At 37.5% G+C, this 12,028-nt stretch overlaps 1 protein-coding gene across 2 annotated transcripts in view; it reads right to left on the bottom strand.

Moving 5' to 3' along the window:
* The window catches only part of LOC150089273 (uncharacterized), a 192,331-nt gene that overhangs the window by 81,385 nt on the left and 98,918 nt on the right, over nucleotides 1–12,028 (bottom strand). For both annotated transcript variants that reach the window (XM_090368457.1, XM_090368458.1), the window contains one exon: nucleotides 5,443–5,562. In XM_090368457.1, coding sequence (XP_090224583.1) covers nucleotides 5,443–5,562 — 120 coding nt within the window. The remainder of the gene's footprint in view (nucleotides 1–5,442; nucleotides 5,563–12,028) is intronic.

Here is a 12,028-nt window from a genome sequence, read left to right as displayed (position 1 = left end):
GCATCAAATGCCTCTACTAATGCTAATGCTAATGCTAATATTATGTTATTTATATCTTGAATATTCTTTCTATGTGTTTTTTTAAATTTATTAAATAGCGCTCCTAGTCTATTATATGAAGAAAAAATGATCATTATAAAAGTGCCTGAAAATATGTTTGAAAGTTGTTGAGCAAAGTGAATGTGATTCGGAAGTATAACTTTGATATATTCATGGGGTATATATATTCAATATACACCCCATATATTGAATATATATACCCCATCCACCCCATGTGACTTTCTTATGTTTAACTTCAACAATTTCTCCTCCACTTTGCTCTCAGTTATTTAACTTCCCAGAAATTGACTGGAACTTGTGGGTTGGTCACTCGCACACTAGTAAGACTTTTGTGGATTTATTGGATGATTGTTTTCTGCAGCAGCATTTTTGAGAGGCAACCCGAGAGGGTAATACTCTTGATCTGGTTATCAGCAGTGATCATTCATGTATAAATTTCCAGATAAAGGAACCACTAGGTGGTAGTGATCACAGTGCAGTGATGTGGGGTTTACTTAAAGATATAACTACCATCAGGGGTAAAGGAAATGGTTTTTGCTTCCGTAAAGGTGAGTACAGTGGTCTCAGACAGTTTTAAAATTCTGTACAGTGGGATCAACTGATGATGTTACCAACAGCAAATTCTGAGTGGGCATTCAAGGAATTAATCATGGAAGCTACTAAAAGTTTCATGCCTATTAAGAAATATTGATCAAGGTTTAGGTCTAAATGGTTATCAAATGAACTAATGAGACTCTTGACAGAGAAGAAAAATGCATGGGATGCATATAAATTATCAGGTGACACAGAAGCCTATGGCAGATATAAGCTAGTCTGTAATCAAGTCACAAAGGAGGTTAGGCAGGCCAAGGCAGATTGCGAGAAATCTTTGGCAAAGGATGCTAAGAAAAACAGCAAGTATTTCTTTACTTATATAAACTCTAAAAGGAATGGGATGAATATTATTGGTCCACTTGATATCGATTGTTCGACTGTTGATGATCCTGCTCAGATAGCAAACAAACTGAATGAGTATATTGCATCTACATTCACACATGAGGAGTTATTAAGGTTTGAAAATGCCAGAAGGTTATCAAATTGTAGCAGGGTGCTTGTAAGCAAACCCTTAGCAATAATTATGAGAGCATCCTTGGACACAGGGGTAGTCCCCACCGACTGGAGATGTGCAAATGTATCCCCAATTCACAAAGGAGGATCGAAGGTTGACACGAGCAATTACAGACCAGTTAGTTTAACGTTTGTTCTGGGTAAAATTATGGTGTCACTGGTTAAAGATGCATTGCAGGATCATCTAGACAAGACTGCAGCAATAATTCAGACACAGCATGGATTTGTTAAGGGAAGGTCTTGTCTGACAAATTTGATTGGTTATTATGATGTGGTTACAAAGGAACTGGATGCGAAAAATAATTTTGATATCATATACTTGGATTTCAGGGAAGCTTTTAACACTGTTGCGCATGGAAGACTACTGTACAAATTGGAGCAGAATGGTATTAAGGGTAAATTGCTACAATGGATAAAAGGATGGTTGAGTGGGAGAAGACAGAGGGTGGTAATCAATAGGTGCTGCTCCTCGTGGACTAATGTTATTAGTGGAGTCCCATAGGGTTCGGTGTTGGGTCCACTGTTGTTTTGTATATTTATCAATGATATTGATGAAGGTGTATCAGGCTTAGTGTCAAAGTTTGCAGATGATACAAAGGTTGGCAGGGTTGTTAATGACAGTAATGGCAGTGTGCTATTGCAACAGGATCTAGAAAATTTTCCTCCTTAAATTTCCTCCTCAAATGGGCTGAGAAGGTTTTTTTTTTTTTTTTTTTGGTAGTTGTTGGCGCATCGGCTTCTGTGGCCATAATGCACCTCCCAAGGTTTTTGCAATACTTTGATCCAAGCCCAAGGCGGGATTCGAAACCGCAACCTTTGGGTTGCCAGGAAGGCACTTTACCCACCCAAGCCCGGTCGGCTAGGCTGAGAAGTGTCAACTGAAGTTAACCTTGACAAATGCAAAGTACTGCATATGGGTAGAAGTAACCCCAGAGAAATGTACCAACTGTGTGGTAACACACTTAAAGTGGTAGAAAATGAAAAAGACCCGGGAGTAATTGTGCAGTCAGATATAAAGTTTTCTGAGCAATGCAGACAGGTTGCCAAGGCAGGTCATGGGTCAGGCCACACCTTGAGTACTGCATACAAGTCTGAACGCCTCATTTTAGGAAGGATGCAGATTTGCTTGAACATGTACAGAGAAGGGCAACAAGATTGGTGAGGGGGAATGAAGAGATCCTCTTACCAAGAGAGACTTGAGTTCTGCAAATTGCAGTGGCTGGAAACTAGTTACCTGTGAGGTGATCTGACTTCGGTGTATAAAGCCTTGAATGGGTTGAGCACACTGAATTCTGATGGGATTCTTCCACTTGTTCAGATTATGAACCTAAGGGGGCATAAATTAAAATTAAGGAAAGACAGATGTAGAATAGATGTGCGGAAATTTGCCTTTAGCCAGCGGGTAGTTAATTGCTGGAACAAACTTCCATCTGTCGTTGTGGAAGTTGATAGTTTAAATAAATTTAAGGAGGAACTGGACAAATATTTAGAGAGAATTGTTTTGTAATTTTTTTTTTTGGATAATGTTGCATAAGCTCATACACTTGCTTTCTTGCATCACATGCCACTACTACTACTACTATTTTTTGTTGTTATTATTTATTTTATTTATAGAAAGATAGTCATTTATTCTGTTTTTTGCTTCTAATATAGTGACCTGTATTAACTGTACTGGGTATTTCCTTTTTTATAAAAGCTTTAATTAGAAATTATAACTTTATTTTCTACATCTTCTTATGTGTGATAATATTTTATAGCATTATAAATTTGATTGTATAATACTGATTTTTTTTACACTATAAGGTTGATGTGAATAAAAACACATTTTCCTGTGTGTGTTTTCTTTCTATAAATATATGTTTTAAATCTATGATTGGATTTGTAAGTGGTGAGGTTGAGACAGTTAATACTCTGATTTTCTTCTATTTCTAAGGTATATTTTAGCCTATCATATACAGAATTAAATTTATGTGGGAGACTGTTGATAGTGGTTTGATTGCCAACTAATAATATGTCATAAGCATAATGTAGGAATAGCTTAATTTCTGAGTGGGAAAGGATTTAATATTTGGTTCTCAATAGTGGCTAAACAGATTTCTGAAAGTGGGCTGACAAGCCTCATCCCATGGGGAAACCATACATTTGTTTGTAGATATCACTATCGAACCTAAAGCATCTCACTTTTGTGAGGATATAGTTAACTCTATAATGCTATAGATGCTGAGAGATATATGTTCCTTGAATGCAGAACTGTCTGAAAGTAATTTGCGTAGTGTAACGTTAATAAAACTGTTACCGAAAATGATATTTTGGAGTCTAATTGTTATACACCAATGTAAACATTGACTACACATTAAGGACACTACACAAATTACTTTCAGACAGAATAAATAAACCTCTTACTTCAAATAAATAATAACAACAAACAACATATCAAAGTTATACTTCCGTGTCACAGTCAGTTTGCTCAACAGCTTCAGAACATATTTTCAAATTATAATGCTAATTTTTTCTTCATATAATAGACTAGGAACACTATTTAATAAATATAAAAAAGCATATAGATACAATATTCAAGATATAAATAACATACGTCTTAATAAATGTCAGAACAACTGCAATGCGTGCTATCTAGGTAGCACAACCATTAAGTTTGAGTCAACCAAAACAGAAAATAGTAGAGCTTATTATCAAAATAACAGCCTTCAGTCAAAGAGTCTGCAACAGAGTTTAGCCAACATGCACAATCTCACAACCACACTCCTCAAATAGATTCAGCAATAACCTTAATTCAAACTATATTCTAGTCACTAATACAATACGAAGCCTTAGCCATTGAATGGTTCCAACAAAATTCACCACTTGAAATTCTGAATAAAAAAACTACCAGCAACCCTTTCACGAATATACGTTTAACACATTAAATTTCCTATACATGATTTAACAATGCATCCTGGGAGTTGAGTTTACTATAAGAGTTCACACTTCTTTTTTCACGATATGACCAACTGATAATGATGATGATGATTTCGAAAGCCCTATGTCAAGGCCCTTGGATTAGTTCATGTTTTAACTTGTATCATAGTTTATTCATATATCACAAACTGAGAAAAGAGTGGTGCACTTCTTCTTTCCTTAGGGTGCTTCTTAACTTTATTTTAAATAAAATTTCTTAATCACAATTCTTAATTTCAATTACTTCACTTGAATCATGCAGATTTCGGAAGTGTGTGCCGTAGAAAACATAAGTTATGGCAAAAGATTTTAGTTGAAGAAATAATGGTACTATAGGTTTTTACTAAAATTAATAAAAATCTAATAAAACTAACAGAATAAATCACTTCCTAAAAATTAAAGAAAAACAAAGAAAAATACAATTTGGCAGAGTATCTATGCACATATATCATATATTATATGATGGGTATTCAAATAATAATAATAATAATATTGTTACATAAAAATATATGTAAGTATATAATTATTTACATGTAATAATATTTAAATATGTATATAATTGTTAAAACATATAATAATAATAACATAATAATAAATTTCCGTTTATACTCTGGATGGCCAAGACCAGAAGAGTGTTCACAACTTCTTTGCAACTGTTTTTATTGCAGCTGATTTAACAGCACAGCAGCTAAAAATGAGCTGTGCACGTTTCATGGTGGCATATAGGCTTGATTTTGACTTTTCCAATTTCAGTCTGTACACATTACCCCAAGACCATGGCGCATTATGTGGGATAAGAAATCAATGTGCCATTAAACACCAAAACAACCAACCCAGGACCACAGCCAAATTCAGGCAAAATATGTGAAGGGGAAACTAGCTTATCAAATGTTTTATACTTAGCCTAATATCATATCATGTCTGGAAATAATGACGCATGCGTGCACACAAACACACAGCACGTTACTTGGGATGAAATATGCTGAAGCACAGCATATTCCATTCCAAGTATTATATACTCCTCATAATGTAGTGCAATGTGTTATTTTTGCACTGAATTGTTCACAGAAGACTTACGAAAAACACAAGGAATATGTCACAAAAATGAAAAGCATGAGGAATATTTCACACGGAGTAATCCTGACCCTGAAAAACATATACACAAATATGATTATGGTACTTAATATTACCAAGAAATGGTCAACTGTGCCTGATAAAATTAAAACATAACTAACATAAAACCAACAAATATTGCACTCACAAAACAGAAGCAGTACAATAAAATTAATTGTAAATCAAAATGGAAAGGACAATTCTTACAATAGGCAACATAGATTTTCGCTGTGGCAGTCGTCGTCCCCTTGGTCCTCGAGTTCTAGCTTTGGTAATACTATAGAGATGCCCAGTAACAGAGATTTCAAACGTATCTTCATTTGTAATCTAAAATGTGGAAAAATTTTGTGTCACAAAAAATAGTTACATGGTGTAATAATAAAAACAATTATATCCAATTATTTAAAAAGGGAAATACATTTACATATCAACCATCAAGGGTAAAGGGAAGGGTTTTTGCTTTCGTAAAGGTAACTACAGCGGTCTCAGATTTTTAAAATTCTATACAGTGGGATCAACTGATGACGTTACCAACAGTGAATTCTAGATGGGAAGCCTTCAGGGATTTGGAAGCTACTAGGCTTTTCATACCAACTAAGAAATACTGATCAAGTTTAGGCTAAAACTGATGTCAGACGAATTAATGAGACTCATGGCAGAGAAGAAAAATACATGGGATGCATATAAATTATCAGGCCTATGGCAGATATAAGCTAGTCTGTAATCAAGTCACAAAGGAGGTTAGGTAGTTGTTGTTGTTGTTGTTATTATTTGGTTTTTAGGAGCATTAGCAACTAAGGCCATATTGCTCCGGGGATATGCAGTGGTCATTCCCTGACCTTTCCACATCCTCCATATTTGGTGGTCCAGTCTACCCCAGTCTAATCAAGAAGCGTGTGCTACACACTGCTGCTTCCTGCCCACCTGGCTATGGAGGGCCCGAGGTTAGGCAGGCGAAGGCAGATTACAAGAAATCTTTGGCAAAGGATGCAAAGAAAAACAGCAAACAGTTCTTTACTTATGTAAACTCTAGAAGGAAAGGAATGAATCAGATAGGTTCACTTAACATAGATGGCTCAACTGTTGATGATCCTGCTCATAGCTGATAAACTGAATGAGTATTTTACATCTACATTCACACATGAGGAGTTATTCAAGGATGAGATTTACAGACGTTTATTAAACTCTAACAGGGAGCTAAGTGATTGTGTAATATCTCAGAGCAAAGTGGAGGAGATATTGTTGAAGTTAAACATAAGGAAGGCACCTTATGTTTGATGGATGGATGGGATCTATCCAGTTATGTTAAAGGAGGCAGCAAAGCAAGTAAGCAAACCCTGAGCCATAATTATGAGAGCTTCCTTGGACTTAGGGGAGATCCCCATGGATCCAGTCCAAAAGGTGACACAAGTAACTCTAGACCTGTTAATTTAACTTGTGTTCTGGGGAAAATAATGGAGTCAACTGGTTAAAGAAGCAGGGAGGTCTTCTCTGACCAATATGATATATTATTGATTATATATATTATATCCAATATGATTGGATACTATGATGTGGTCACAAAGGAACTAGATGCAAAAAATAATTTTGATATCATATACTTGGATTTCAGGAAAGTTTTTGATACTGTTGCACATGAAAGGCTACTGTACAAATTGGAGCAGTATGGCATTAGTGCTAGTTGCTACAATGGATAAAGGACTAGTTGAGTGGGAGACGACAGAGAGTGGTAATCAATGGTTGCTCTTTGTGGACTAATGTTATAAGTGGAGTTCCCCAAGGTTCAGTGCTGAGCCTATTGTTGTTTTGTGAATTTATCAATGATATTGATGAAGGCATATCAAGATTAATGTCCAAGTTTGCAGATGATACAAAGGTTGGCAGGGTTGTTAATGACAGTAAAGACCGTATGCTACTGCAACAGGATCTAGATAAGTTGGGCAAATGGGCTGAAAAGTGGCAACTAAGTTTAACATTGACAAATGCAGGAAAGTACTGCATATGGGTAGTAGTAACCCATGAGAAATATACCAACCGTTTGGTACTACACTCAGGGAAGTGGAGAATGAAAAAGACTCGGGGGTAATTGTACAGTCAGATATGAAGTTCACTGAGCAGTGCAGATGGGCTGCCACAGCTGGTGATTATCCTGTTGTACAAGGCAAGGAGTATATGATATAAGGAGCAGGTGTATGGGTGTGTGTGTGTGTGTGTTACTGTGCTCCAGGAATATAAGCATTTAATCAGTGATTACAAAGTTAATAATAAAGAGTATCAATAGATACTCTTTATTATAGTGTGATATCAATAGATTCCCTAGGACAAGTACTATCGATTGATAGTACTCTCTCCACAAGGGAATGCATGCTTATCGTGTCATCAGGTATATATATATATCTTTCATACTTTAGTATGCAGCATGCTCTAAATTCTGTGAATGCGAACAATGTCTGGCGACCAAGGTCAACACGAGCTTTGTTTAGTTACCATTCCCTGGTCCTCCCTCCAATCACTTGATAGAATTAACGTAGTCTGTTGATCAGAAACAGATGATATCCCCAGATACCTGGAACTTTCGAAAGAAGCTACCTAATGCAGATAGTGACATTAACAGTAAACACGAAAACTGAATGTGAGATACCTCTAAAATCTAAATCCTGCTTCCCAGCAAACCGACTTCGGTGTTTTGATTTGTGTAGTAGAATATTAGTTTTATGTGTTTGTTAATTTAGTAACAGTTCCTAGCAGTGAAGTGAAGTGGAGCGAAAGTTTAGTTTTCCTCTGTAAGAAAGAAAAGTTCAACTCAATGTGACTTAGGGCAATAAACCAAAAACTAGCCGAAGGCACTTCTCGGCTCCTAATCTAGCTAAGGACTTGTGGTAAACGTCAACCATCACCAATGTAACTCTCCTTCTATCAAGTGATTGTAGTCTTGGTATCCGGATCATTTTGATTATCCGAAATCCAGGGTAAATGACTATGGAGAAAACTGATAAAAAATTGCAAGCAGAGCGCAATTAGCATCAGGGAAGACAACACAGACACTGATATTCCAGTCACTGAACTACATGAAGAAGTCGATATATGACCTACTACACCTTCAAAGAAAAAGAACAAGATGTCAACAATACCTAGATCAGAGCAGGTAATGTGAGGCCAATGTGACCCCAAGGACTGGTCAGAGGGTTCTTTCACCAAGACTGATATAATTGAAGAAGTGAAACAGAGACTACCAAAGCTCTGGACACCAGGTTTCGAGAGTACAGTGTGTGAGAAGACTCATCTTGCGGGTCTGTGGGGGCAGATTGTCTCCATATGGACAAAGTTGGAGACTGTCCTATATCAGGTCAACGCAGAGTTGACCTGATAGAGTTGACCTCGGAGAAGATGGCAGCAAAACTAGAGGCCTATATGGAAAGTGGGGAAAAACAAATGCAATAGAGCACCCCCACCTATGTGGATGCGCTGAGGAAACCAAACACTGATAACCACCCCAAATTGGGACCCCAACAAATAAAAAAAAGACATTGATGAAACAATCAAACCTTGCTGTTCTGAGACCATTAAATGAGGGAGAGAAGCAGACTAGCAAACAGATTAAGATGCAAGTAATGACCGAATTAAAAGAGGACTTAAAAACTATGTGGATAAAAGCTATTAGAAAAACAAGAAACACAGGAATAGTCATAGAAACCAATATTAAAGAAAAGCCAACAAGATCATGATAAACTCAAAGATTAGCATCCATGGGTCTCAAGGCAGAGCTGCCCAAGAAAACAGGGCCACTGATTATTATTTTCGACTTAAACAAAGATTTGACCCCACAGCAACTCATGGAAAGCTTTATCACAGGAATCTTCAATCACACTTCCCTGAACAAGATATGCATAGTCTCATCATACCTAAATACTCATAAGAGACAGCAAGTGCCCAAGCTATGCCAAAGCCAAGAGTCAATACCAGTCGAGAATAAACTGTGGGGAAGCACTTTAAACAGTATAATATCAACAAAGTTAAACTCATGCAAATAAATGTGCAGTGGGTCTGAGCAGTGGCCGACCAGGTTTGGCCGAAGGCAGATGAGACCAACACAGATATTATAATATTACAGGAGCCCTATACTCACATTAAACAAGTTTGGGGATACCCCTGAGCTACAAAGTTATTCAGATGGATGAGGAAACACCATGGGGTTCTGTAGTCATTAGAAACCCGAACATTACCATCTCTTGCTGTCTATAGCAGACCGGATGAGGACATATTCACAGCTATTAGATACCTGGAAACTGTTCTTAACACCTTCCCAGGAGAAAAAATTATTGTTAGTGCAGACATTAACTGCAGATCCCAGGTGTGGCATAGTACTACACCCGATCGGAGAGGCACCGCCAATGGCCTAGAAGACCTCCTTAGAAACTCGCCACTTACAATACTCAATCAGCCGAATAACCTTCCCACATACTGAAACACGCTCTGGGAGTCTACATCAATCAATGGCATGATGCTTGACAAAAATCTATCCTTCCAGTCACATTTAAAATATATTAGAACCAAGATTAGGAACTACACTGCCCTAGTTGCCAGTTTCTCCCGTCACGACTGGGGCCTGAACAAGCAAACCCTTTCACTTTACTATAAAATAATCGTAATACCGGCCTTCACATATGGCCTGTGTCTGGTATGCAAAGGCAACAACAGCTGTTAATAGATGACTTCTGGACACCACCCAACGATCAGTGTTACTCTCGATTTCTCGAGCATGTAGCACAGCGAGCACCCATGCTCTTTGAGTCCTGGAGGAGAAGTTCCCCCTGGACACAGAGGTGGTGCGATGGGGGGCTGCTGTATCACCTTTCTAAGAGTGCAACTAAGGAATGTCTTAGCTTCATGCTGGATCCATCTAATAACCTAAAAAGAGAGAAGAAAAGACTTGCCTCCCATATGCTGCAGGTGTGGCAGAGGTGCTGGAAAGATTCAACCACAGGTGAAATCACAACAAAATTCATCCCGGACATCTGTAAAGTTTACCCCCCTCAGTTTTTGCCTGGATTATATGCCTTCTACCTCTTAACAGGACATGGAATAATCAAGGCCAAGCTCTGTGGTCTAAGCATTGAAGAAGATCCTTGCTCCTGTGGCAGCCTAGAGAGCTGGCAGCACATTATGCATGATTGCCCACTCTATGATGACTTGCGTTCACAACTCATTACTTGAAACAATACATTTAACTCGTTTTCTTCCGCGGATCACCTACTACAGTAGATATCTGGATGATATACTCTGCATCACAGAGGCAGGGACCATACAGGACATCCTACAAAACTTAAATAATATACATGCAAGATTAAGCTTCACACTAAAATCCGAAAATACTGAAACGAAATCATTACATTTTTTAAATTTCCTCCTCACACTGGAATGTTTCTTCATTACAACAGTTACCATCCCTTTATCTATAAGAGATCCATCATCCTTAATGCCTACAAATACTCAACATCTGAATCAGCCCTAAACACAGAAATACAAACACTAAAAAACAGATTTCAAAACAGAGGCTACCATCTACCTATTATAAACAAAATAAGGATACAAGCAAAAAAAAAATTACATAATTCCTCTCCTGTTATCAACAATAAACATAAAAAAATATTTTATTGCTTTACCATATATTGAACAGTGGTTCAAACATAGGAGTATAGTTAATAAATTCAATGAGCTTGAAGTGCTAGTCAAGACATCAAAGGCAGATATTGTTGTGGGAGTACAATGTGTACAGAAAGGATAAACAGGACAGGAGGGGAGGAGAGGTTATGCTGTTAGATATTAAACACATAAAATCTAAGGAAGTGCATCCAATTGATGTTGGTGGACAATGCAATGTTGAGTCTGTTTGGTGTGACATAAGCACTGGGAAAGGAAAAATGAGAGTAGGTGTATGTTATAGGCCTAATGAATCTGATGAGTATAATGAGCAATTGTGCAGAGAAATAGAGTTGGCCAGTAAATTAGAGTGTCTTATAATAGAGGATTTTAATTTCCCAGATATTGACTGGAATTTGTGGGTGGGGTCACTCACACTAGCAAGGCTTTTGTGGATTTATTGGATGATTGTTTACTACAGCAGCATGTTCGGGAGGCAACTAGAGGGAGTAATTCTCTTGATCTGATTACCAGTAGCGATTCTTCATGCATCAATAATCTGCAGATAAGGGAACCACTAGGTGGCAGTGATAACAGTGTGCTGAAGTGGGATTTACTCAAAGAGGTAACTACCATCAAGGGTAAAGGGAGGGGTTTTTGCTTTCTTAAAGGGGACTACGGTGGTTTGAGACAGTATTTAAATTCTATACGATGAAACCAACTGATGATGTTACCAACAGCAAATTCAAAATGGGAAGCATTCAAAGAATTAATCTTGGAAGCCACTATGCTTTTCATGCCAACAAAGGAACATTATTCAAGATTTAGGCCTAAATGGATGTCAGATGAACTAATTAGACATGTATTGGTATTGGTATTTAAGGGCACAAGGGCAGCTAAGGCCAAAATGTGCCAGGTCCTATATTATTATCCTAAAGTAATATGTGTTCCATTTTTGCATCAGAGGAATTCATATATATGTACTTGCTTCAGAAAGGTATAGAGTGTAGCTAGGTTAGCACTATTGCCAATCATGTGGTTAAGGGATAGTGGTTCTTGCAGTTGTGATTGAGCGTGGAAAGTACTTCTGAAATGGGAATAGTGAGGACAATCTAAAAGTATATGCCTGACTGAAAGCGGTAGTGTACAATGT

Source organism: Mastigoproctus giganteus, chromosome 2 (genome assembly GCF_048544385.1).
Source record: "Mastigoproctus giganteus isolate SK-2022 chromosome 2, ASM4854438v1, whole genome shotgun sequence".
Lineage (NCBI taxonomy): Eukaryota > Metazoa > Arthropoda > Arachnida > Uropygi > Thelyphonidae > Mastigoproctus > Mastigoproctus giganteus.
The sequence above is the reverse complement of the archived record's forward strand: the minus strand, read 5'-3'. Positions and strand labels throughout refer to the sequence as shown.